Source organism: Phyllobates terribilis, unplaced genomic scaffold, assembly GCF_046119375.1.
Source record: "Phyllobates terribilis strain yellow unplaced genomic scaffold, ASM4611937v1 Scaffold_1__5_contigs__length_1240528914, whole genome shotgun sequence".
NCBI lineage: Eukaryota > Metazoa > Chordata > Amphibia > Anura > Dendrobatidae > Phyllobates > Phyllobates terribilis.
In genome coordinates this window covers 1175365226-1175392790 of record NW_027362761.1, presented here as the reverse complement: position 1 = coordinate 1175392790, position 27565 = coordinate 1175365226, and the positions used below count along the sequence as shown (strand labels likewise).

At 45.0% G+C, this 27565-nt stretch overlaps 1 protein-coding gene across 2 annotated transcripts in view; it reads right to left on the bottom strand.

The window, feature by feature from the left end:
- RPIA (ribose 5-phosphate isomerase A) overlaps positions 1-25330 on the bottom strand; it is a 39095-nt gene extending 13765 nt beyond the window's left edge. The window contains exons 1-10 of one of the 2 annotated variants that reach the window (XM_073649173.1): positions 25214-25301; positions 24425-24571; positions 21231-21366; positions 18505-18565; positions 17065-17120; positions 16713-16772; positions 16254-16318; positions 15247-15315; positions 11623-11764; positions 10851-10950 (exon numbers count right to left, since the gene is read on the bottom strand). In XM_073649173.1, the coding sequence (XP_073505274.1) occupies positions 10851-10950; positions 11623-11764; positions 15247-15315; positions 16254-16318; positions 16713-16772; positions 17065-17120; positions 18505-18565; positions 21231-21323 (646 nt within the window). In that variant the 5' untranslated portion in view covers positions 21324-21366; positions 24425-24571; positions 25214-25301. Of the gene's footprint in view, positions 1-10850; positions 10951-11622; positions 11765-15246; positions 15316-16253; positions 16319-16712; positions 16773-17064; positions 17121-18504; positions 18566-21230; positions 21367-24424; positions 24572-25213 lie in introns of both variants that reach the window. The other variant, XM_073649172.1, reaches the window with a different exon arrangement.
- Positions 25331-27565: the final 2235 nt, after the last annotated feature.

Genomic DNA, 27565 nt, shown 5'->3' with positions numbered 1-27565 from the left:
CGACAAGCTCGGCGAGTATTTCCGTGTTGCTCGGGTGGGAACTCAGGTCCCCTCCCTGCATGTTTGGTGCTCTTTAGAGAGCCAATGAACATGCAGGGATTGCCTGCCATGCACTGTAGTGCCATAGCCATGTTGGTTGTGGGCATTACAGTGATTGGCTGGCCGCATAGAGTCATCGGGTCTATATCTCAGACCTGGCGCCGCCATGCTAGTCACAGTCACTGCGGATCAGACAGTGTAGGGAGAGCTGCTGCTGCGTCAGGGAGAGATTTGCTTGTGTATTAGGTAGTGTAGGGAGAAAAACCGTAAATTACACATATCCATCTTAAACAGTCCTTCTGAGGACTAATCCATCTGCAGAGATATCAGGCAGGCAGTGTATATAGGCAGGCAGGCAGGGTATATAGCAGACAGCAGTGCACATAGGACAAGAGGCTCCATTCCAATTCTGCCTTCTGCTGCTGTTAGATTTCTAGAAATAGGCCCAGGAATAATTTTTTTTGCATCTTAATCCTCATAATTTGCTTAAAAAGCAATCCAGAGAACAAGGTTGTTTTGCGCCATTTGCTTGTTGGCACTACAGAATACAGCCAGGTCCTTTCCATATTACAGCGCTAAAAATCCAGCTATTTAAAACGGTGTTTTCTCCGTCACACGGATCACATATATGTTTTCAGAAAATACTGCCATTTCTGGCCTCCGTTAAAAAAAAAAAAAATTTCAGCGTGTCAGTGAAGCAATTCACAGCAGTTTGATGTTCAAAATAGTTACCTACAGGCCAGGTATTTAAAACCGTTTTCTCCGTCACACAGATCACATATAAGTTCACACCGATCTCAGTCATTTGTAGTGAGCGTGGAAGATACTGTCCTCCATTTAAAATGGGCAAGGCACGTGGCAAGGGACGGAGGAACTGGACGTGATGGTAATGGTGCATGCAGAGGCCGAGGACAAGGCCATGGGCAAGCTGAAATTGTGCCACAACAAACACTCACATCTTCTCGCCCGACCTTCCTGTCCCAATTTCTAGGGGACCGCAGAACACCACTATTGAACCCAGAGCAGTGTCAAAAGGTTGTTGGTTGGATAGCGGATAATGCTTCCAGTCACTTAGCCACCACCACCTTGTCTTCCACATGGTCAAGTCTCAGTAGCCGTGAGTCTGGACCGCATATTCCTCACCCTGATCCTCCTTCCTCCCACCATGCAGAGTACCCAGAGACAACTGATCCCTCACTTTGACACTCTGAAGAGCTGTTCACTTATCCATTTATAGATTCGGGCCTCTCGCCCGGTCCACTTGAAGCGGGGAAAAAGGAGATTGCGTGTAGCGATGCCCAAATATTTGAGCAGCCACGGTCACACAAAGGAGACGGTGGGAAAGGGTCACAAGAGGTGGACGATGATGAGACAATTTCCAAAAAGTCAGGAGGAGGACCAGGGTGCGGAAGTGGAAGACAAGGTGGTGGACGATATAGTAACTGACACAACCTGGCAGGAGGACATGCAGAGCGAGGAGAGCAGCATACAGGGGGAGGGAAGCAGAGCACCGAAACAGGCAGGAAGAAGCAGTGTGGTGGCCGCAGACAGAAGGCAGGCAACCGTTCCCCGTAACACCAACACGAAGGAAGTTACCAGTACAACTGTTAGGTCTTCCCGAGTCTGGTTGTTTTTTAAAGACTCTGCCGATAACCCCAAGAAGGCCATTTGCACCACCTGCCAGGCCAGCATCAGCAGTGGTGGCTAAACAACCAACCTGACCACCACCAGCATGATCAGGCACATGGCAGCAAAGCACCCGACTTTGTGGGCCGAACCCCAGGGTCCAGGAACAGTGTCCGAGGGTGGCTCCATTGCTTCTTCCGCTGTTGTGGATGCAAGCCAATCCCCTGTCCATGGTGCATGCGAAGATGCCTCCTGCCCTGCACTTGTCGTTGCGCACTCTCAAGTAGCAGCATCAGGAAGCACGTCCATTTCCTTGTTCCAGCGCAGCGTTCAGTTGTCCATACCCTAGTCCTTGGAAAGCAAGCGCAAATATGCAGGCCACACTACTAAATTCTCACATTTCACGACTGCTTGCGCTCGAAATGTGGCCTTTTAGGCTCGTGAAGACGGAAGCATTCCGCAACCTGATGGCGGCGGCCGTCCCTCGGTACTCGGTCCCCAGTCGCCACTATTTCTCCGGGTGTGCCGTCCCCGCATTACACAAGCACGTGTCCCAAAACATTAGCCGTGCTCTCAACAACGCAGTTACCGGTAAAGTCCACCTAACCACGGACATGTGGACAAGTGCTTGTGGGCAGGGACGGTACATCTTGCCGACGGCACACTGGGTTAACATAGTGGAAGCCGGGACCCAGTCGGACCTCGGGACGGAACACGTCCTCTCGACGCCAAGGATTGCGGGCCCTAGGTCAATCAGGGTTGCCCCCACGGTCTACAGCTCCTGAACCTCATCCTCCCCCCCCCCCCCGCTCCCCCTCTTCAGCCTCCATCTCCGAAATGACCACATCAGTCACAAGCTGGAAGCACTGCCTCGGCCAAGCGGCAACAGGCTGTGCTGAAGCTAATATGCTTAGGTGAAAAACCGCACAGTGCTGAAGAGTTGGGGACAGCTCTGAAAGAGCAGGCAGATCTGTGGCTCACACCGCTGAACCTACAGCCAGGCATGGTCGTGTGTGGCGGCTCTGAGACAAGGCGAGCTCACACACGTACCATGCCTGGCCCATGTGCTTAACCTCGTGGTTCAGTGGTTTCTCAAATCCTACCTGGAGCTGCCAGATCTGCTTGTTAAAGTATGCCACCTGTGCACCCATTTTAGAAAGTCAGCTACAGCTTCCGCCGCCCTTGCAGTGTATGCAGTTTCCGGCTCACAGACTAGTGTTTGATGTCCCCACGCGTTGGAACTCTACACTGCAGATGTTGGGAAGGATTTGTGAGCAGAAGAGGGCAGTTGTTGAGTACCAGCATCAACAAGGCCATCGGTATTCAGTTCAGACTCCACACATAAGACTTCAGGAGTGGACATGGATGTCAGACATATCTACCATCCTCCAAAACTTTGAGAACTCCACCAAGATGGTGAGCGGCGATGACGCCATAATTAGCATCACCATCCTGCTTCTCTCTCTACTGAAACGCTCTCTGCTCGCAATCAAAGAGGATGCATTGCAGGCGGAGCACGATGAGATGGAGCAAGGAACCATACAGGGTGATTACACACAGTTCAGCCTCATCTCATCCCAACGTGGACTGGGTGACAATGAAGAGGAGGAGGGACAAGAGCTAGTTTCATGCACTATAGACGGTACTACCTGCATAGCTGTCATACCGTCTGTTCAGCAGGAAGAGGAGAACATGGTCAGTCATCCTCTTGGTGAGGACATGGAAGTGTTGCCTGTTAGTAGTCTGGCACACATGGCTGAGTTTATGTTATGCTGCCTTTCCCATGACCCTCACGTTCTCAAAATTTTGGGTGACAGCCATTACTGGTTGGTGACACTTCTAGACCCACGCTACAAGGAGAACTTTCTATCTCTTATTCCTGAGGCGGACAGGTCTACAAAAATGGGGCTGTACCAGAAGGCCCTTGATGCGGAACTATTAAAGAAATTCCCATCTGAAAACGCTGGCGGCAGAGGGCACACTTCGTTGGACGACTAAGGAGTACAGGCGAGAGAGAACTTCAATCCAGCAGAGGCAGGGGAACAATGTCAAAGCTCTGGGAGAGTTTTCTCAGACCCTCCCATTGGTCAGGCCCTGAGGCACGGGTTACCAACTTCCTCCGTGATTCCTCTGTGCCTTATAATTATTGGGTATCCAAGCTGGACACGTGGAATGAACTGGCTCTCTATGCCTTGGAGGTCCTAGCCTGACCTGCCGCCAGCGTTTTATCAGGGCGGGTTTTTAGTGCCGCTGGTGGAATTATAACTGATAAGCGCATCCGCCTGTCAACTGAAAATGCTGACAGGCTGACTCAAAAATGAACAAGTGCTGGATTGGGCCAGACTTCTCAACACCACCGAATGATAGCAGCGTAACATAAACTCAAATCCAGTGTCTTTTCTTGGGATGTGTATTCCCATGAACCTTTTCACACCCACACATGGGTATATGCTTCCTGATTTTGGCTATTTGGTCTTGTCCTCCAGCTTCTCCTCATCCTCCACCACATCACCTGGGTGACCGTGGTCTGTGATGCAACACCCACGTAATTTTTTAAAGGGTGTTTATGATGCCAGTAAAAAAATTTGATACTGTATGTTCATATATACCCGCCAGGGATAAATGTTTGTCAGCCCATACACTAAGTGCATGGGCATTACAAGTATAGGAGGCCCACTCCTTTCTAATGGGAACATGTCGTACCTTGTTACTGTGGCCATGCTACGTGTGTCTTTAAATTCTTAGTGGGGTTTTTCCCAAATTTTGCCAGCCCTTGCAGTTACAGCATGGGTATTACCACTATAGGAGACCCACGCCTTTATAATGGGATCTTTTTTTTTTTTTTTTTTTTTTTTTTTTAACTGAGACCCTCCTTTGTCTCTTCAAAGGGGTTATTGGGTTGCGTCCAAATTTTTGGCAGCCCTTGCAGTCACTGGATACGTAATAACAGTATAGGAGACCCACTTGTTAATAATGGGAACAACAAAGCATAGCCGGCTGATGGCTCTCTAACAATAGCTAGGGCCGACTGCTGGCCTTTTAAGAATAGTAAGGGCTGTCTGATGTCCCTATAAAAACAGGCTTTATGACTTTGAGTCCCTCCATCATAAAAAAAAAAAAAAAAAAAAAACACAGGATGTGTCTGATGTGTCACACACCACATTGCCAGATAAAGTTGTAAAATGTTAAAATTACATTTCCAGGTGAAAGCATTTGTCTTAAAAAAATTACATAAAAAAATAAAAAATATAGGATCTTTCTTTAGTATAAAAAAACAGCGTCACCAATATAACAACAATGTAATCACATTGTTCAGCTCATGCACCTCCTCCTCCTCCATCTCTGAAATGACCAGATCAGTCACAAGCTGACAGCACTGCAGCACTGCCTTGGCCAAGCGGCAACAGGCTGTGCTGAAGATAACGTGCTTAATGCTTAATTGACAAACCGCCCAGTGCAGCAGAGTTGTTGAAAGCTGTAACAGCAGCCTGATCTGTGGCTCTCACCGCAGAACATACAGCCAGGCATGGTAGTGTGTGACAATAGGCAGAACCTGATGACGGAGAAATGACAGCCAGGGGTAGATACGGTTTCCCTCTATGCCAGTCCTTTCACCGAGCTAAAGAATATGGCTGTGGTGAAATACAACTCCCACTGAGAAGCTGTTTCAGATTGAAAAACATTGAGCCCACCAGAGGATTTGATTCTGAGGGCTAACCTTTCTCCCCCGCTCAAAAGCCCCATAGCAGCTGCAAAGTTAGCGCTATCATGAACTCTCCTGAGGTAGAAGCCAAGGCACACCAAAGGATTCTCTGATGGGACCGTCCAACCCTGCCAAGAAGCAGTCCTGGCTAAGAAAAGTGTGTGGGAAGGTTCCCGGACACTCTATGGCTGCTTTTTTTACTGAGGAGGAAACACACGTAAACACGGGGAGAACATACAAAGTCCTTGCAGATGTTGTCCTTGCTGGGATTTGAACCCAGGTTCCCAGCGCTGCAAAGCTTCAGTGCTAACCACTGATCCAATGTGCTGCCATTCACCCTCTAATATCTAACAGGCTGGAGAAAGTTTCACCTACTGCCACTCTATCTTCAGCTCCTTTGTGAGAAAATATATTTGGGCAGCCACTCAGTCTACCAAATACAATTCCTGAGTAATTGGGGATGGCTTCGCTACTGGTACTGGGGGCAGTGCTAATACCATGGCGTCGTACCATAGTTTGCTGGAAATATTCCAGGCTGGTAGGAGGCAAGCAGATTCCCACAGAAAAGTACCAGCAGTAATGTTCAGGGACCCACGCTTGTAGAAGACGGAGACAACACCTGGAGAAATAGTGACGGCTGTGGACTGCGTATGGACACGAGGCATGAGGCATGTGGTTGTGAAAAGCTTCTGCCTCCACGAGCCTAAAAGGCCACATTTCAAGTGCAAGCAGCTTTACAGGACTTCCTGTGAGAGATGACATACAGGCTAGATACGGTTTCCCTCTATGCCAGTCCTTTCAACGAGCTAAATACAACTGACAGCAAAAAAAAGTTGTGGACTGGCTCCGTACCGTCCCTGGCCACATTCACCTGTCCACGTGTTTGTGGTAAGGCGGTCCATCCCAGTAAGTGCACTGGGGAGGGCACGGGTAATGTTGTGGGACCCATGCTTGTGGAAGGCGGAGGCGATACCGGGAAATATAGTGGCGGCTGGGGACAGAGTATAGACACCCGGCTGCCGCCGACATGAGGTTATGAAAAGCTTCCGCCTCCACAAGCTTAAAAAGCCATATTTCAAGTGCAAAAAGCTGCCCAGAAATCTGTAGCTTAGTGTTGCAGTCTGTGGGTGGGTGGCTGCATACTTGCACTTGCATTCCAAGTAACCGAAAACTATGCAGATGGTGGCCTCCATCATCATCATGGCCTCACCTCGGCACTATGAACTCTCCTGAAGGAGAAGCCAGGGCCCGCTGAAGGAGTCTCCGGTTCTCTGGTGGGTCCGTCCAACCCTGCCGAAAAGCAGCCCTGGCTAAGAAAAGTGTGGGGGAAGGTTCCCGGACACTCTATGGCTGCTTTTTTAATGTGGATCGGCCATGTTTATGCATGTTCTTTCTCAAAACGCATTACAGATCAAGCCATTGTCCAACTCTGTATTCAAGAAATTAAATGTGCAAAGAAAGATGCGTGTGTCAAAGCACCACCGACAAGTGCGAGTTGATGTTGGACGGGCAGCCATTGCTTCTGCAACAAGCTGCATTAGAGGACTTCCTGTGAGAAATGACACGCAGGGTAGATACAGTTTCACTCTATGCCAGTCCTTCCACCGAGCTAAATACAACTCTCAGCAAAATAAGTTGTGGACTGGCTCCGTACCGTCCCTGGCCACATTCACATGTCCACGTATTTGTGGTTAGGGGGTCCTTCCCAGTAAGTGCACTGGGGAGGGCACGGGTAATGTTGTGGGACCCGTGCTTGTGGAAGGCAGAGGCGATACAGGGAAATATAGTGGCGGCTGGGGACCGAGTATGGACACCCGGCCGCCGCCGGCATGAGGTTGTGAAAAGCTTCCACCTCCATGAGCTTAATAGGCCACATTTCAAGTGCAAGCAGCTGTCAAAAATTTGGCAGTATAGTGTTGCAGCCTGTGGGTGGGTGGGTGGCTGGCTGCATACTTGCGCTTGCATTCCAAGGAATGGGGTAGGGACAACTGAACGCTGCAGTGGGACAAGGACGTGGACGTCGATTGTTGCAAGTCTGCAACGACAGGTGCATGGCGGGAGGCATCTTCGCATGCGCCAAGGTTCACTTATGATGGGCACACTTTTAGGCAGTGACCTGGGAGTCAGAGATGCTTCCAGAGGTCTTCCCCATGCTGTTCCCATGTCTTTTCAGCACTGTATGCATGTGTCTGATGATGTGTCACACACACCACATGGCCAGATAAGGTTGTAAGATGTTAAAATGACATTTCCTGGTGAATGCATTTGTCTTGGTTGAAAGCAATGCAAAAGTGCAAAAACGCTTCAAAGACGCAACGTGTGAACATAGCCCAAGGTGTGGAGGCGTATTTTTGTTTTTGGTTATATATTTTGCTTTATTTACAAGTCATTACCCTGGAAAGGATGTTCCTTAACATATTTCCCAGGAAAATACATTTTGGTTTCGTTTTTGTAGGTTTTATTGTGAGTCCGTAAAAGTGGCGCAATACTCTGACCACGTTGCTGACAGCAGTGATCTGGGAGTCAGAAATGCTTCCTGGGGTCTTCCCCATGCTGTTCCCATGTCATTTGAGCACTATTCCCATCGATTTGGGCAATTTTTAGGCCCTCTGCAGACCGCCGGGTGGAGCCGCCTGAAAAATGCTTGCGTTTCCCATAGACTTACATTGGGCTCATTGCTCGGGTCGAGCACCAGAGTATTCCAATTTGCTCGCCCCAAGCAACGAGTACGCTAGCATTTTAGTGCTCGCTCACCACTACTGGCAAGGAGTGGTCTTCATGGAAGAACTGCAGCCAAAATCCAGATCTTTGATGTAGAAACAAGGCCAAGTGACTTAATTATGCTGAAAACATAGGAACTGGTTGCAGAAAAATTGCCGCAGGTGCTCTGGACAGATGAGTCAAAAGGTCTAATATTTGGATATAACAAATGGCAGCTTGTTCTCTGAAGGGCTGGAGAGCAGTATAATAAGTGTTTGCAGGAACAGTAAAGAGCGGTGGAGGGTCCTGCAAGTTTGGGGCTGCATTTCAGCAAATGGAGTTAGAGATTTGGTCAGGATTAATGGAGTCCTCAATCCTGAGAAACGCAGGATGATACTTATCCATCATGTAATGCCGTCAGGGAGGAGTCTGATCGCCTCCAAATTTATTCTGCAGCAGAACAACGATTCAGAACATCCAGCCAATGTCATTAAGAATAAGGAGTCCTGGAAGTGATGATCCGGCCCCCGCAGAGCCCTGATCTCACATCATCCAGTCTGTCTGGGATCACATGAAGGATTTGCACAAGTGACATCCACAGAAGATCTGTGGTCAGTTCTCCAAGATGTTTGGAACAACCTCCCTGCCAAGTTCTTTCAAAAATTATGTGCGAGTATCTAGAAGTGATGAAGGCAAAAGGCGGCCATCATCCCCCCCCCCCCCCCTCTTTTCTTATGTTTATACTTTATTTAGATCAATTAACAAAACAATTTAATATAAATATAATAGAGATTTTTTTTTTTTTTAGATGTGGATCCTTAAATGGCTTTATTTTCATATTGAGAAATTAGGGGACTCGGGTTTCTTTATTTTTTAGTCCCCTAGAGCAGTGTTCCCCAACTCCAGTCCTCAAGGCCCACCAACAGGCCATGTTTTCAGGGTTTCCTTAGTATTGCACAGGTGATAATTCCATCATCAGCACAGGCAATAGTTACATCACCTGTGCAATACTAAGGAAACCCTGAAAACAGGACCTGTTGGGCCTTGAGGACTGGAGTTGGGGAACACTGCCCTAAAGGGACTTGAATCAGTGACTGTTGCTTGCTTGTACTATATAGAGCATTAGTATAGTATTGCTGCATTTAGTGAATTCAGCAACCATAGGTACCTGAGTGGACACCCCACCAGGACTGACCGTGACAGGCGCCGGCTGGTGTACTTGTAAAATCCATATCAGAATGACCGTATAATCCTTTTTGAAAAGTTGTCCAGCCCAATATTACAATGAGCATTTTAGGAGTTCAGCTCTAGAAAAGGCTAAATTACTCAGCCATTCTAACATGGACATTCAGAGTAAGTACACCAGCCTCATCAGACATAAGATCTATGTATTAACGTATGCAGTTTGCAGCTATTGGGACATCTGGTGACAGATCGGATTTAAGATGCCAGATAACAACTGCACATACAGGCGGACGGACGGCACTTGACCATAGATATACTCTATGCTTGTCCTTTATTCCTCACCCAAGAACTTGCTTTACAATAGTCTCCCGACTAGTTGAACATTGCCGAGAATCATTTGCTCTGTACATCGCGCGCTCGGCTCATCCCTCCGTCCTACCCTACAAACGCTGCACCTTTTCCCATCTTTGCTTCTGTAGTACGATGCTGCCACCTTGTGGCCATTTCTGGCATTACAGACTATAACAATATTTGTAATGCCATTACAAGTGGACTATCACCGAGATTGCATCTGTTATTTCTAGTTATTTGCCATGGATTCCACAGCAAAAAAAAAAAAAAAAAAAAAAAAGTAGTTTATAATCACCTGACCTGAACAACCAAGCCCCCTTGTATTCTGCACACTGTCCGTCACTGCACCACCTCCACCAGGACATTAACTTCTTGTAGATCTAAACCAGCCTGAGACCACCAGAACGGACGTTGAGGGGCGACCTATAGCTCCCTGATCCATCACAACTTTGTTTTCCCCTCTTTAGAAGTTTTGCATCTCGGCAGCCCATCTAACCACCCTCATCTTAAACTGCAGTCAACTAATGCTGCCCCCTGCTGGACACAGAGGATCCAACTTAGTTTTGCCCGCTTTTGAGTTTTTGCACCCCTAAGTTGGATCCTGTGTGTCCAGCAGGGGGCAGCATCGGGTGACTTCAGTTTTAGGATGGGTAAGTATTTTGCATAGGACATAGGATGGTGTCGGTGACATAACTGGAGTAGGGGTGGTTTGAGGGAAGCTAAATTTTTAGTTTTGCCCGCTTCTGAATTTTTGCACCCCTAAGAATTTTGCGTCCCTCTAACCACCCCTACTCCAGTTATGTCACAGACTCCATCCTATGTCCTATGCAAAATACTTACCCATCCTAAAACTGCAGTCACCCGATGCTGCCCCCTGCTGGATAACTATTTTCTCTAACAGAAGACCCAAAATTAAAGCTATTCACCAGGAGGAGAACCATTTTTTCCAGGGGACCATGACCCTATCGGCCCATCCTCTTTGTTACCAGTCAATGAATACCTGCAGGACTCTTCTTCAGGGTTCATGTAATAAAGGGTGGACAGACTGGACTTACCTGTAGTAGAAAGGTGCAGAGAGGAGAAGAGTCACCAGATCCTCCCGCACATCGAAAGCGGTGCACCATAATGAGAGGCCGTCGCACCACCGCATGGAGCAGACCGACGGCCCGGACTCCAACACTCATCTTGGTCTTATTTCTAGATAAACTCAGTGCAATCATATCAGGTGCAGACACGTCAGACTCACCTGGAATCATTTTGATGGTCGTATTAACAGTCGCCCAGTCATGAACTTTGTCAAACTTCCAGTCAAGCAAAAAATTTCCGTTATCAGTCACCACCGGGCCCTGCAAGGAGGAAAAATAATCAACCAGTCAATAGAATAAAACAAAAGCATTTATTCAGATTATGAAGGAGTTGACAGATTCAGAGAATGGTCCTTGACAGTAATTGGGGGTAGAGTAGTCAAAGTTCTTGATTTTTATTTATTTTTATTTTTTTTTAAGAGTTCTTCCGACTTTGAGCCCCTTTCTCTTCTTGGGTGCACCATTGTGAATCAACCACTTTCATAAAAGATTTGTACAGAGATTAGAGCTACAATTTCCAGTAACAGCTAAAAAACACTTAGCGTCCCTTCCATAGGATTCTAGCTGCCTGCAGACACCACTAGGGGGAGCTCACTGCACATCGACAACTACAGCTGTTCATCATCTGCAGTGAGCTCCCCCTGGTGGTGGCCACGGGCAAATAGAATAATTGCTGTGAGCAAAGAGGAGAGTGACTGAGCTCTGTAACAGATAAAACAGATCTAACCCCCCTATAAAAATGTAAAATAAAACTACTATTTTGGACTTAAAATAAGATGATTATGGGGAATATGTAACAGAAAAACAAACCACCGCCGACCACTGCTCACTGGAAGATAACTTTGCAGGACAATTAAAAAAAAAAATAATTATATATATATATATATATATATATATACACCGCAAACACACATACAGCGCTGTGTAACTTACAGCTTTGCTGACAGCCATCCGCAGCTCGGCCACGCCACCAAACTTCTGCTGAATGGTTTTGGTCACCGGGACATAAGCCATAGGGAAAACTTCTATAGGGATCCCCTTCTTCCATTGGTCTCCGAAGTTCTTGGAATCCTTCCTGTATATCAACAGATTGGATAAAAAGATTATCGCAAGTATAGGATGATTTATGGAGCCCTTTATTGATCACTCCTTCTGTGGAAGAACAGGGGGGGAAAAAAAAAAAAAAAACTGAAATTCCTTCCTGGTTATTCTTGCTGCAGTTTGATTGACTCATTTGTACCAACTTGTAGAATAAAATCACAATTCCAATTTTTTTTTTTTTTTTTATATATAAATAAGGCAACAATGATGGAAAAGGATAATGATAGAGCTCTATGAATGCAGCCTCCCAAAGACGACTTTTGTGCAGCAAGGTGTTTTTTTTTTTTAAAAATATATATATTCTTTTTAAAGTGTTAAAATAATGGTCAGCACTGCAGCCTTCCAGTGCAGGGGTCCCGAGTTCAAATCCCACCAAGGACAACATCTGCAAGGAGTTTGTACACTGCTCAAAAATATAAAGGGAACACTTAAACAACAGAATATAACTCAAAGTAAATCAAACTGTCCACTTAGGAAGCAACACTGATTGACAATCAATTTCACATGTTGGTCTGCAAATGGAATAGACAACAGATGAAAATTATTGGCAATTATGAAGACACCCTCAATAAAGGAGTGGTTCTGCAGGTGGGGACCACAGACCACATCTCAGTACCAATGCTTTCTGGCTCATGTTTTGGTCACTTTTGAATGTTGGTTGTGCTTTCACACTCGTGGTAGCATGAGACGGACTCTACAACCCACAGAAGTTGCTCAGGTAGTGCAGCTCATCCAGGAGGATGGCACATCAATGCGAGCTGTGGCAAGAAAGTTTGCTGTGTCTGTCAGCGTAGTGTCCAGAGGCTGGAGGCGCTACCAGGAGACAGGCCAGTACACCAGGAGATGTGGAGGGGGCCGTAGGAGAGCAACAACCCAGCAGCAGGACCGCTACCTCCGCCTTTGTGCAAGGAGGTATAGGAGGAACACTACCAGAGCCCTGCAAAATGACCTCCAGCAGGCCACAAATGTGCATGTGTCTGCACAAACGGTTAGAAACCGACTCCATGAGGGCCCGACGTCCACAGATGGGGGTTGTGCTCACAGCCCAACACCGTGCAGGACGCTTGGCATTTGCCACAGAATACCAGGATTGGCAAAGTCGCCACTGGCACCCTGTGCTCTTCACAGATGAAAGCAGGTTCACACTGAGCACATGTGACAGACGTGACAGAGTCTGGAGACGCCGGTGAGAGCGATCTGCTGCCTGCAACATCCTTCAGCATGACCGGTTTGGCAGTGGGTCAGTAATGGTGTGGGGTGGCATTTCTTTGGAGGGCCGCACAGCCCTCCATGTGCTCGCCAGAGGTAGCCTGACTGCCATTAGGTACCGAGATGAGATCCTCAGACCCCTTGTGAGAGACCATATGCTGGTGCGGTTGGCCCTGGGTTCTTCCTAATGCAGGACAATGCCAGACCTCATATGGCTGGAGTGAGTCAGCAGTTCCTGCAAGATGAAGGCATTGAAGCTATGGACTGGCCCGCCCGTTCCCCAGACCAGAATCCGATTGAGCACATCTGGGACATCATGTCTCGCTCCATCCACCAACATCACGTTGCACCACAGACTGTCCAGGAGTTGGCGGATGCTTTAGTCCAGGTCTGGGAGGAGATCCCACAGGAGACCATCTGCAACCTCATCAGGAGCATGTCCAGGCGTTGTAGGGAGGTCATACAGGCACGTGGAGGCCACACACAATACTCAGCCTCATTAGGAGCATGCCCAGGCGTTGTAGGGAGGTCATACAGGCACGTGGAGGCCACACACAATACTGAGCCTCATCAGGAGCATGCCCAGGCGTTGTAGGGAGGTCATACAGGCACGTGGAGGCCACACACAATACTGAGCCTCATCAGGAGCATGCCCAGGCGTTGTAGGGAGGTCATACAGGCACGTGGAGGCCACACACAATACTCAGCCTCATCAGGAGCATGCCCAGGCGTTGTAGGGAGGTCATACAGGCACGTGGAGGCCACACACAATACTCAGCCTCATCAGGAGCATGCCCAGGCGTTGTAGGGAGGTCATACAGGCACGTGGAGGCCACACACAATACTGAGCCTCATTTTGACTTGTTTTAAGGACATTACATCACAGTTGGATCAGCCTGTAGTGTTGTTCCACTTTAATTTTGGGGGTGACTCCAAATCCAGGCCTCCATTGGTTAATAAATTTGATTTCCATTGATGATTTTTGTGTGATTTGTTGTCAGCACATTCAACTTTGTACAGAACAAAGTATTCAATGAGAATATTTCATTCATTCAGATCTAGGATGGGTTATTTCAGTGTTCCCTTTAGTTTTTTTGAGCAGTGCATGTTCTCCCCATATTTGTGTGGGTTTCCTCCAGGTTCTCCGGTTTCCTCCCACACTCCAAAGACATACTGATTGTGGCTCACAATTTACATTCCCTATGGGGACAGTGATAATGTCTGTAAAGCGCTGTGGAATTAATGGCGCTATATAAGTGAGTAAAATAAATGCCATTTTCCATCACTGTTGCCATTTTATTTTTTGGGTTTCAATTTTTGTCACCATTTTTGTGTTGCAATAAATTTTATTTAAGAGTAATCAAAGAGAAATGCAGGAAACAAAAATTGGATTTTTTTTTTTTTTTTTTCTTTTCATTGTTTACTGAAAAACAAAGTCCACTTTATTCTACAGGTGGTAGATTGCCACAGTACAGAATATGCAACTCATATAGGGATCAGATTTTTTGGTTGTTTGTTTTTCTATAGGATCCTTTGTTATTTTTCAAACTTTATTACTTATTTTTCTTGTTCCCTTGGGGCATGTTAACACTCTTTTACTGGTGATCAAAAAATGTCCATTCTTCAGGCAGAACACACTTTACAGGAATCTCTCCTATATTCTCTGGAATTTTCTAAACTTAATGCAGAACATTTTATTGTTGTTTTTGGTTGTTTCCTGAGCAGTTTTTTAGGCTTTATTTCTTCCAGTGGTTTCAAATTTTTTATTTTTTTTTGTATTATTGTGTTTTGCAGACTTTTTAACTTATCTATGCAATGAAGAAAATATATATATATATATATATATATATATATATATATATATATATATATATATATATATATTTAAATCACAAACCCTCATTAAGTCCCCAGCTACAATATTACCCTCCCCTGCAGTCATGTTGCCAGTAGGAGCTCCGTCCCTCCATCAAACCGCTTAGATACGGTGTCCAGTATAGATCACAGCATCTAAGAGGTTCAATAATGGAAGAACAACTTCTGCCCAAGGCTACGTAAAGCTTCCTGGCCATTAAGACATGGTAGTGCTGCAACAGTCTTCTGGGATGCAGAAGAAGCCCCTTTAACAGCTGGCATAAAAACAAGACCGGGTGTAAAGGGTTAAGGGCTAACATGTGCATATTGTGTTATATTATGCAGCAGGCGCCCTCTAGTGGTCAGAATAAACATCTGCCTCTATAGTCTTACCTGTAGTCGGCAATGACAATAAAGGACTTGGCACAACCAGCGACGATCTTCTCCTGGGCTAAACAGCCCCTAAAAACCAAAGAGAAAAGGATCTTCAGAAGTAACAAGCACTGACCCGAATACATGTAGGCTACATACTAGGCAGCCCGGCTATTGCCAAAACACGGGCCAGATCAGCCCTCCATTACTCCTGCGTAGCGGACCCTGCAGAGGCCCACACATTCACATTACAGTCTAAAAGCTTGTGGTAATGCTGGATTATTACATAAAGTACTGCCGGCATATTTCCCCCCCCCGACTCCCATCATTTATCTAAAGGTCCCTGGAATTTTGCAAAAAATGCCATTTATTATCATGCAGAACTGATATGGTTGCACAGGGGGTGGAGGAGAGGGTCTGGGCTGGGATATTAATCACTCCCCTGTGGGCTGGATATTGGCAGAGGAAGCTGCTGCACACCTCTTTGAATAGTTCAGATAAATAGACCATGTGACATCGCTATATAAACCCCTTCTCAAAAAAGGTGTAATTGTATATCTGAGCCAGCTCCAAACATGGCAGGTGCCAGGTGTGTTATACAGACAGCACCTGCCTCTAACAGCAGCAACCGGAGTCAGGATCAATCACTGTTTAGCCATTTAAATGCCGCTTTCAATCACTGACAACAGCATATCGTCAGCTTGTGCTGAATTGTTAATTTTCCCATAAGTCCACCATTGGCGCCCTGCAAAGAGATCGCGGGGAGCCGATGGGTTAGTATGACAGTCAGCGGCCTACTGAAGGCTCCTGTTGCTGCCATCTATACAGCCTTATTGAGAAGTCAGATTTTTTTTTTTTTTTTTTTTTTTATGTACGAGAAACACCATTCCTAGCTTATATGGGCAAACCCTGCTGATATATAATTGCAGCAGAGGATCTCTGGGAGCCTAGGACTCCATTCACACAGGTCAAAAATGTTCATAATATATTTGTATTGGATTCAGGTAATAAGTAGGAGAACACTTTACCCTCCACCTTTGATGAGGTTGAGTTCAGAATCCACTTCATCAGCGCCATCGATGGCCACATCAAGCTGTAGGGAAGACACAGAATCAATAACTGCTGCAGTGTATAGAAAATTATATATGGACAATTACGGAAGTTTTAGCTCAGCCGGATTTCAGGAATTATTACAGCGCTCCAAATTCTTTGGTTCTTACAAAACACCTAAATTTAAAAATATTAAATTTTGTCTGCCTGCAGCTACCACTAGGGGGAGCTATACGCAAACAGATTTATACATGTAGACAATATAAAATTTCATGGTGCCAGCTACTTGTCATGGTGGGTGTAGACTTGTCCCTAGATGCTCCCAATTTTGGGACCATTTTTTTTTTTTTTTTTTTCTTTCGGAGGAGCTTTGTGTGCCATGGAAATGTTTCTATTCTCCTCTTAATGGTTTCATTTAAGCTCAGTTTTAGTCTTACCTCTGGGTGTCTCTCCAAGTCAGTTAGGGTCAATCCATTCTGCAGGATTAGCTGCCGAGCCTATTAAGAAAAGAAAAAAAAAAAAAAAAGTTTTCAGACAGCAGCATCTAAGGAGTTAACCGCAGCAATCCGAGCTGGCTCTGATCACTGCTGCTGCTTCATGCAGATGCAGGCCGTATAATACAGGCCAGGTATGGTGTGGGCCCAGCGCCTGAGCCTGCTCCACGTACCATGATATAATGGTGCATCATACAGCTGTAAGGGGTTAAGAAAGGAACAGCTGGGATTCTTTTTGTGAATTGTCTGAGAGTTTAGTGTTCCTTTATGGAGAGGAAATCCTACAAGTACTCACCTGGAAGGATGTGGGGACACAGGACACATGGAGGTTTTCATTTTTCACCCGCTCAGCTAAGAGGCAAAAATAAATACAGCAAAGGTTTAGAAAACGTCCCTAAGAAGATGTAAAGCGGGACTGCTTTTTACCTGAAGAAGAACGCAAACAAGTCCACTGGTTGCGCTTGGTATTCCAGTATCAAAGTACATGGTGCTTAGTGCAATACCATAGACAACCTGAAGACATGTGTGGCGCTGAATGAGGAATCCTGACAGCAGGATCCTCTATTTTTCCTATAAAACAAAGCTTAAACTGGCCAGTGATAATGCAAATGTGCCCAAAGTGGCACTATTCCTGAGTGGATCAAGCTTAAAGAACATCTGTCAGTATGATCTACCCTTCTAAGCCATCTATATGGGCATGCAGGTCACAGGAAGCGTAATAAAATGATAGCAGATATAAAGGTATCAGTTTTTCTTAGATCACATTTTTTTCTTACATGTTAATGAGCCGTTAAGATCTAAGGGCTGGGCATAGATCTCCCTGAGGATCTTCCTCCAGGGCTTATTGTAAATGAAAGGGAGCGTTACCAGTGTGAGACATGTAATGACGGACAGTCTACTCTTCTGATCTCACAGCAGAGATGCACATGATTACAACTATCACCATACATCAAATCTGACAGTACAGCAGAACTGAACTTAGTCTCATTACAAACACGTCGGCACTTCTGCTGTCAACTCAGCTGCAGGACTGTGACTAACTACAACTAACACTACTTTAGCTTTCATCACAAAGGCAGCCAATGTAGGGAGAAGGGCAGTCCAGCAGTGCTGACCGCACCACGAGAGGAGAACTACACCTGCAGCTGTGTTTGTAATGAGACAAAGTTCAGCTGTACTGCTCCTTCCCTCACACTGGCTGCCTGTGAGTTAGTTGAAATCAGGAACAGCAGAGCTGAAAGCATTATAAGAGGACAACTGCAGCTGCAGATGTGTTTGTAATGAGACAAAGTTCAGCTGTACTGCAGCTGTAGATGGGTTTGTAAGGAGATAAAAATCTGTTCTGCTGAGTGAGATTATAGCTCTGGAGGTAGATTCTCAGGGAGATCTATGTCCGGCCCATAGATCTTAACAGCTCATTTAACTTATTAAGAAAAACATGGATTTCTCTGGAATAAAAAACATCGGATCACATATATGAAGGTATCATTTTATTCAGCTTCCTACGACCTACATGCCCATATTTACGGCTTAGGTGGGTTAGCCCTAATGACAGGTTAGCTTTAAAGATAGGAAGCAAAATAGGGTAATAAAGTACAAAGATTCATTAATAAAATAAATAAATGTTGTAATATATCCTGCAAATAACGATACAATTATTGCAGATGTGAGGTGCATCTACCAGGGCAGAGATTAATAATTCAGAGATGGTATCACGCAGGGGGCAACAACGCACCTAACCGATTCACAGCGTGGACAATGGTTGAGCCGCTCCCAATGCCAAGCACCTGATTATTCTGCAAAGAGAAGAACAAGGGTCATCATAATCCACATTGCAGAGAGCAGAGTATTTTATGCCAAATGGCTACATCCCTGTAAGAAGTCCATATCTTCCATCATGCCACAGGACAGTCACATATGCAAATTAGCTCACCTCCAAGAGGAAGAAAGACATCTCTCGTGTCCTCTATTGTGGAGTAATATCCCTATAAATCAGAGTTTGACCCTCTAATGAGCTTTGGCACAGGATTTAGAGAACTTCGACAAACCAGAGTCTTGTCCAAAAGCAGGAGACCACCATCTTCAGACAGTAGTTATGGGGTTCTCGCACACTACAGTCAGAGGGTAGCCAACTCCAACTTGAGACAGTTTTGTTCCTCTTGGAGAAGATCTACAGTAATTTGTGCACTTTTTTCCCCAGAGAGCATTGCCTGATCTACTAGTTTCCCAATGCCAACTTGTCGCTTTCCATAAGGCGAGACCGGTCCCTAACCCCCCACCTGACCTCCATCAAAGGCTTCTTACAAAGCAAAGAAGTACCCAGACAAGGAGGAAAAACCCCAAACAACTGTCTACTCATGGGTCACTTTTCTCGGGAGGAGAATCAACTTTATTTCCATATCCCGAGTCTCGTGCAAGCCTTGCTCATTGACTTATATTGTGTAGTTAGCTCCAATGGGTGGCACTAGAGAGCAAGTTTTATTTCCTTTTGGAGAAGAGCTAATTTGCATGATTCCCCCCCCCCCCCCCCAAGTATCAGTGCCAAACTTATAGCTTTCTCTAAGACAGTTGGTGGACACCACAAGGAGAAACCGTACCTTCTAGACCAGTAATCCCTAACTCCAGTCCTTAAGAGCCAGCAACAAGTCATGTTTTTAGGATTTTCTTAGATCTAAGGGGAAAGGTTTCTCCTTGCGGAGAGTGACAAACCAGGTCTGGAGTGAGGAGACTTATAAGCCATGCATGCTCCTCTGGGAAATTAAATATGCAAATTGCACCTTCAGAGAGGACTTGAACTCTAGCGCCACCTGTTGGAATCAGCGATCCGAATAGAATTTTCTTAGTATTGCACAGAGGAAGAAATTATTGCTTGTGTACGTGATACAATTGGCACTTGTGCCATTCTAAGGAAATCCTAAAAACATGACCTGTTGGGGGACTCTTCAGGACCGGAGTTGAGGAACACTCTTGTAGACCATAAAACAATGACATATAAGACCCTGAATAGTGCCAGACGCAAAATCCTACCACGATGAAGAGCGCTGGGGGTAAAGTGAGAACAGGGATATAGCAATCAATAGGTTGCAACAGATTTGAAAAGTGAAAAATTTCTGTTTTGTGCAGGAGCAGAACATCGCCCCAGCAGTAATTCTTATACACACAGAACCTAGGATTGCCAACCTGCAGGCTTTGTGTTATATCATCATCATCACTGCCAAAATGAAGGCTAGCCGAGGTCACTGGAATATTACAAGAGCTCGGGCACTCCCTGGGTACACTCCACACGAAACTGCTTCTATAGACTACGAAAGCCCAAGCTTTCTACGCAATCCGTAACCCCATGTGCGCTCATGTCTGCTGAGCTGCGTACTGTTCGGGGGGGTCTATTAAGCAATTAGGGAGGGTCGGTCTCAGGTCCTGGACCCCCAACAATTTTGCAAGCAATTAAAGTGTCTGCAAATATGAAAAATCATATTCAAAGCTTAGTTCTCCTTTAATGAGGGAAGTGAAAGCAAAAAGTTGTTTTTAAAGGGAAAGTCTCTCCCACGAATGCACCGAGGATAGCGATTAAGTGATGGTCAATCAGTTATGGGCAGCATGGTGGCTCAGTGGTTAGCATCGTGTGTTTGTGTGGATTTCCTCCCACACACCAAAGATGTACTAATAGGAAATTTAGATTGTGAGCCCCAATGGTGACAGCGATGAGGTCTGTGAAGCGCTGCGGAATTTTTTACCGTTGCATAAGCAAAATAAAAAACGAAAATTGTTAAAGGGAAGGTTTATGTAAAACATGTTCTGACATGTGACATTTAGGGCCCCAATTCAGCAAAGCTTTAGCGCCTGAATTCTGGCATAAAAACTTTTTTTTGGGTGAGGGATGCAAAATTTAGGCAAAAATTGGAGTTTGGCCACCTTTGGCATTTCCACGCCAGTTTTTCCAGCTCTGACAAGGAAGGAAGGCACGGCGACCGCTGCTCGGCAAGTTTATGATGAGCGGCGGCATTCACTACACCACAATACTTATTCCAGCAGCAGTTGGCTTTCTGGTGAAGGTGCACACGGAGATGTGCGCGACTCGTGCAACGCTCCCGATTCATGAAGAGGCATTCACTTCTTTATGGATCAGGAGTGTGTGACTGCAGCACGCCGGTCTCGATGAATCGGGCCCTATGTTCGCAGTCGGGTTCTGTACCTTGACCCCCCCCAATCTATGAATGAATGTTACGTATGCACACTACTGCGGAGAACGAGACATATAGCAGAAACTGGAATAAGTAAATGGAGTTCTCCAGGCAACAAATCTGAATGATAGGCACAGAAACCACAATACTAGTGTGAGCTAAGCTCCATGATGTAGAACCCTCGGATATACCAGCTTCAGTATACTTAGAGCAGATGAGAAGGGAGATGATGGTGAGCAATGACCTCTACAGACATGAGATCTTCCCCACCACTCCATACCTTGACATGATTGTCCACAGCCGCACATCCCGCCAGTCTCTTCGCCTCTTCGGTCATCCTGCAGATTGTGGTGAGCAGCCGGCGGTGGAGCATGCAGAGTCCACAACACAAGGATCTGATGCAGAGGGGGTCAAACCTGTCCAGGAAACATAACAGTATCATGGGGTCTGCAAAAATGCCTTCATTACTTGTGACTATTAGCAGCCCAGTCACAAGGCAATGCACATGGTCTGCAATGAACAACTCATACCGCACCGGATTCCTATGTGTTACACTTGACTTTCACCATGCAAATGTCGTGTGATACATTATTTTCTGGTATATCTGCTGCAATGTACAATTGGACCACAATAGTGTTTATTAATGCTACACGTATGCGTGAGACTTCACATGAGTCAGTAAATGGGCAATGTTGAATATGTGAAATACACTGACGGTCAAGAATTGCCTCGCTCAGGGTGTTCATATGTAGCCGTATTAAAGTCTGAAGTATTATTCATTGAGAATGATAGTTTTGTTCATGGACTTGCTGGTGATTAGGGCTGCATGGCATCAGCGCTGTAGGTGTTTCTATGCTAGCATTACAGAAAGCCTAAAAGTTACCCTGATCCCACCATGAGAAGTCATATGGAGTAAATGCACGCACCATAGCTAGCTCTCAAGTGGGAGTGAGTAGCACTCGCTATCCCAGGGCTCGGTGAGATTTAAGCCTGCAGCAGATACAATTTTCCATTTAAACCAACATGTGATTTGGATTTAGCCACATTGTATCCACTTTCCTGCTACTGTAAATAATGTGGGTTTTCCATTTTTAAAATCCGGATGAAAAATCTTCAGCGAATCGGCCACTTGTGAACAGACCCTTACAGTAATACCTAGAATACTGGAGCTTTGTATTTTCTTTTATAAATAGGCGTTGATCACAAGAGACAAATGGCTTGGCTTGTTCTATACTGAAATCTCATGGACAAATGAGGTTTCTAGAATTATGCTTGCTGGATGGAGTTGCCCTTTAAGTCCAGAATTTGTCAGCTAAAACACTGAAGTCTTTACTAATTATTGCGGAAGTTTTGAAACTATTTGTAACTGTTTGATGAGGAAACATTGTAATAATCTAGAAAATGACACAAATGTTTCTGCCAGAGACAAGAAAAATCCTCAAACTTTCTATTGTTTCCCTGGAGGGGTTTACCGTCGTCTTTCCTAAAATTTCCCCGTTATGCAGCAACATGAGTGTGAAATGGTGCTTCATGCTCCTGTATAGGACGAACCGATAATAAATCTGGTTCCAGGAGAGCTACGAATGTAGAGATGTACGTCTTGTTTAGTTATGTTTTGTGATCTGGGGATCTAGTGGAAGCCTATGCAGACAATGGGGGGCTTTTGGAGGGAGGATGTTTACTGGGGTAGTGGTGTCACTGATTTGGAGCGTTGACCTGTACCACCCCAGGGATGAGGGGTTTCTACTCGCCATAAGCTATGTGCACACGATGCAGTTTTAATGAGTTTCCGCGGCGATTTTAATGGCTATTAATATCAGCCCACAGCTGTCTGTTTAGCCTTTGCTGGTTAGATTTTATAGGAGGACCCCACGTCAATTTTTTTCTGGGGTCCCCCTGTAATCTGGCCAGTAAAGGCTAAATAAATAGCTGTGGGCTGATATTAATAGCCAGGGAACATTGTTGGCTAATGGCCCCTTCCCCAATTACTAATATCAGCCCCCAGCTTTCCCTCTGCTGGCTATAAAAATGACACGGGAGCCCACACCATTTTTTTATTTTTGGCTCTGTGCCCATAATTCAGACGTATCAGCGCTTTGGATGCAAATTTTTTCTGCATCCAGAACGTTGCATTCTATTGAAAGCAGGTAAATCCACATGTGTTACTCCCACTGGCCAGCAGAATAAGACAATCACAGTAAGGCCACACTAGCAAATTTAAAATCAGTCCGATTTTGACACAGGAGAGTTCTGCGATTTTGTTTCCGATTCTTCATTTTTTTTTTTTCCTACTCTCAGTGTATGTGATACTATTTACATATGTTTTTCATGGGATTGTGATGCAATTTCCTGGGACAGTGGAGAATGTTACTATAACATTGCATGGCATTCGGATTACTCGAGTGCCGTCCAATTTAAAAATTGCATCCATTGATGTTTACTGCTGAATGTGAACCGATTTGCGATTACAATCCCAGCATGCTGCGATTTTTTTCAAGTCTGATTGCGATCCGATTATGCTAAACACATTACACAATGTCTGCCATTCTCTTCTCTGCCATTCTGTCAGTCCTTGGATGGAAATCGAACTGCGCTCTGATGCCATCCGAGTGCAGTCCGATGGTTTTCATTGACTTGCATGGTTGAGTGCATTTCAAATATCAGATCAAATTCAGGCACAAAGCAATTTTTTCCTGGGACGGGCTCGGTCCATGGAAAAAAAATCTGAAGCGTGCACGGCCCCACATTGGGCAAAACATCGGATCGCACTGGGACCGACAATGTACACAACCCTTAGACTAGAATGGCAGAGTGCATGCTCAACCACGGCTCCACTCACTCATTCATTCATTATGAGGCAGCCAAGCGCCAACCTCTGCTTTTCCAGCAGCTTCATAGAGAATACATGGAGTTGCGATCATGCAGACGTCCGCAAAACTCTGTCCGAGCTCGGACTGCAACGCACAGATTTTCCACAAGTCTCTTGACCAAAACCTGGCAGCCTCATAAAATGGCATTAAGGCCAAGCTCACATGTTCGGTATTTCTAAGCCAAAATCAGGGGCGGAACAATCAGAGGAAAAGTATAAGAGCCTGTGCACATGTTGCAGATTTGTCATTTTTTTTCTGAGTAGACTTGTCAAAAAACCTGAAGGGTTTCCGAACACCAGCAAAATAAATGCGAATCCTGATGTCTCATGCACACATTGCTTACTTTTGACGTGCAGATTTAAATCTGCAGGATGTCAATTCTTTCAGGGTTTTCGCTGCAGATGTCACCCATACTAACGAGCGGGGAGAAATCTGCACCAGAAACGCACATATTTTACGTACTGTTTTTCCTGCCAAGAGATGCAAAAATTTCTGCACCAAATACTTAAACGTGTGAACATACCCTAATAGAAACACGTCACCACTTCTGTATTTTTCACCCATACCTGGTTTTGGCTAATAAATACTGATGTGAAATACTGACCAAATACTGAACGTGTCCGAAGGCTGACGAGCTCAGGTCAGGAAGCCAGAGGACAATCCGTGTTTCATGAGCCTTCATGGGGATAAAAGGGCTCGCGATCTGACATCTTGTGGGCGCACCAGAGGTCGGATCCCCGCTGATCAAACCCTTTTAAAGTTTATATCTCGAGATTATTTACCATGGCACCAAACAGATAACTACGCCTTCTACATTACAGAGAACCAGTATACACCAGTGCACCCTCCCTCCCTCCCCGGCTGCAGCCATGATATATGCAACGTGTGGCGGTATAACACAACTTGTAACAAGATACAAAAGAAATCGCACACCGTGTAATTATTTTACAATAAGTTTCATTAATTGGATCCCATTACATGGCGCAGAAGAGGCGGCTGCTGCGGATGATGTTACACCTCACATGCTACATGCAGCGCTGCGTCACATTCTATCCCCCGCTGCGTCACATTCTATCCCCCGCTGCGTCACATTCTATCCCCCGCTGCGTCACATTCTATCCCCCGCTGCGTCACATTCTATCCCCCGCTGCGTCACACTGTATCCCCCGCTGCGTTACACTGTATCCCCTGCTGCGTTACACTGTATCCCCTGCTGCGTTACACTCTATCCCCCGCTGCGTTACACTGTATCCCCTGCTGCGTTACACTGTATCCCCTGCTGCCTGCTCACTGATACATTGTGTCTATACACAGCTGCTCCCACAGTAACCGTCAATATTTACTAATCCCCAGGACACAATGTATCAACCTGTAACAAGGGGCTGAGACTTACTGCAGAGAGTGCTGCTCCTGAGGCTGCTGCTGCTGATCTCACACCGCACACAGCATGCTCTCTTCCCAGTAATGCACTGGGGCACTGCATGTCACTAAAAGGGGCGGAGCCACTTAAAGAGATTGGGCTGCGACCGAATTAACCCTATAATAACCAGAAACTTTTTAGCAACTTGTTTTGTGCTGATTTAAAATGCTATGTGTTATTTGTGAAGCAGGTATTTTTTTTTCCAGCAGTTTTGTATCACTATTATTACAATTAGTGGGAAAGTCTATTATTATTATTATTTATTATTATACTATTATTATTATGCGAAATATTACATATAGACCACAGCCCCATTATCAGTATTTGGTCAGTATTTTTTTCTCAGGAGTGGGAGACAAAACCAGATGAGGAACAATCAGAGAAAAGGTATAATAGAAACAAGTCACCAATTCTGCATTTATCACACACTGCTGAGAAAAAATACTGACCGAATACTGATAGTGGGGCTGTGGCCATATACTTATTTACTTGTTGTTATAAACCAGCAGTGATGCTCGCACTTGGTTTATTTAACCCCTTCATGATATGGCGATTTCCCTTTTTTTTATTTTTTTTTTTATTTTGTTTTCTTTTTTTTTTCCTCCTCATCTTCCAAGAGCGATAACTTTTTATATTTTTCCATCAGCATAACCATACGACGTCTTGTTTATCGTGGGACGAATTGTATTTTTTTAAATGACACCATTCAATTTATCACAAAGTGTACTGGAAAATGGGGGGGAAAAAAATCCAAACGCGTTCAAATTGCACAATTGTTTTTTGTTTTTATTTTATTTACCATGCTCCCTATATGGTAAAACTGACCTGACAATATGATTCTCCAGGTCAGTACGCGTATGCAGATACCAAACATGTATAGTTTTTTTTTTATTTATTTAAGTGGTTAAAAAAAATAATAATTCAAAAATGTGTGAAAAATAATTGCTGTTGTCGCCATTTTCCGGGACCAGTAACGTCTTCATTTTTCAGGATCTGGGGCTGTGTGATGGCTTATTTTTTTTGCTCCCGGAGCTGACGATTTGAGGCAGATATGATATTTTGAACACTTCTTATTGCATTTTATTGCAATGTTGCTTCTGCAAAAGAAAACTAAATTTTGCCATTTTATTTTTTTTATCGTTACAACGTTTACCGATCAGATAAATTTACTTTATATTTTGATAGATTTTTACAAACATAGAGATACAAAATATGTACATATTTTCTTTATTTATTGCTTTATTTTTAATGGGGGAAAAAGAATGGTGATTTTAACTTTTGTGGGGGGGGGGGGTCATATTTTTTACAACTTTTTTTACTGTATTTGCTAGTCCCTTTGGGAAACTTGAAGCTGCGATCATCTGACTGCTTGTGCCATACATAGCAGTGTATCATAACTGCTATGTGTAGAGAAAATCACAATCTCCTATGAACTCCAGCCACGGGCCAGCGTTCACAGGAGGATCATAATGACAGGCATGGTGGTAATCAGCAGACACTTGGCTGTCATGAGAATCCATTGACATCATGGGAACTCCGATGGGAGCACGGAACTGCGCACCCCCTTACCAGCATGTGTTAAAAGCCATGATTGACAGCAGAATTTAACAGGTTAACAGCTGCATCATATGTCATAAAGAGGTTAAGTGCTATGTTTATTGCACTTTATGGTCTTAGAAATCTGCATTATGATATTTGTGATATTGCACAATGTCCCTGTCTACCTATTAGTGTAATCTAAAATTACATCTTTGGTCACAAAAATCCAAACATGTCCGAATTTTTGATGAAATTAAATTTATAAAAATGAGTTTAGAAAAATGTATGGTGCCTACAATGAAACATGGTGGTGGCAGTGTCTTTATGTGGGGCTGCATGAGTGCTGCTGGTGTCGGGGGGGGGGTAACATTTAATCATGAATTCACAGATGTAATGCTCTATATTGAAAGATAAGATGCTGCCATCACCCTGTGCATTATGTAGAAGTGCTCTTTTTCTAAATGCATGGTGCCTACAGTGAAACATGGTGGTGGATACCCAGTTTAGAATATGCTCTGTGAGCTAAATACATCAGCAATACAAATCTCTACAGTCTGGAGTCTTGGATGTTGAAGAGCAGGACAGTGTGGACCGAAGGATAGGATAGCATTTGCCCCCCCAGACCTGTCCACCAGTACACATTTAGGAGTGGGGTATTGGATATGAGCACTTTGGACTTGAGGATCCAGCAGGGTCTTTGGCCCCCCAAACCGCCCACCTTCTAGATGATCTTTACAGCATGCAGAACAAGCTCAAGGCTGCCAAAAACTGCGCCAAGATATTAAC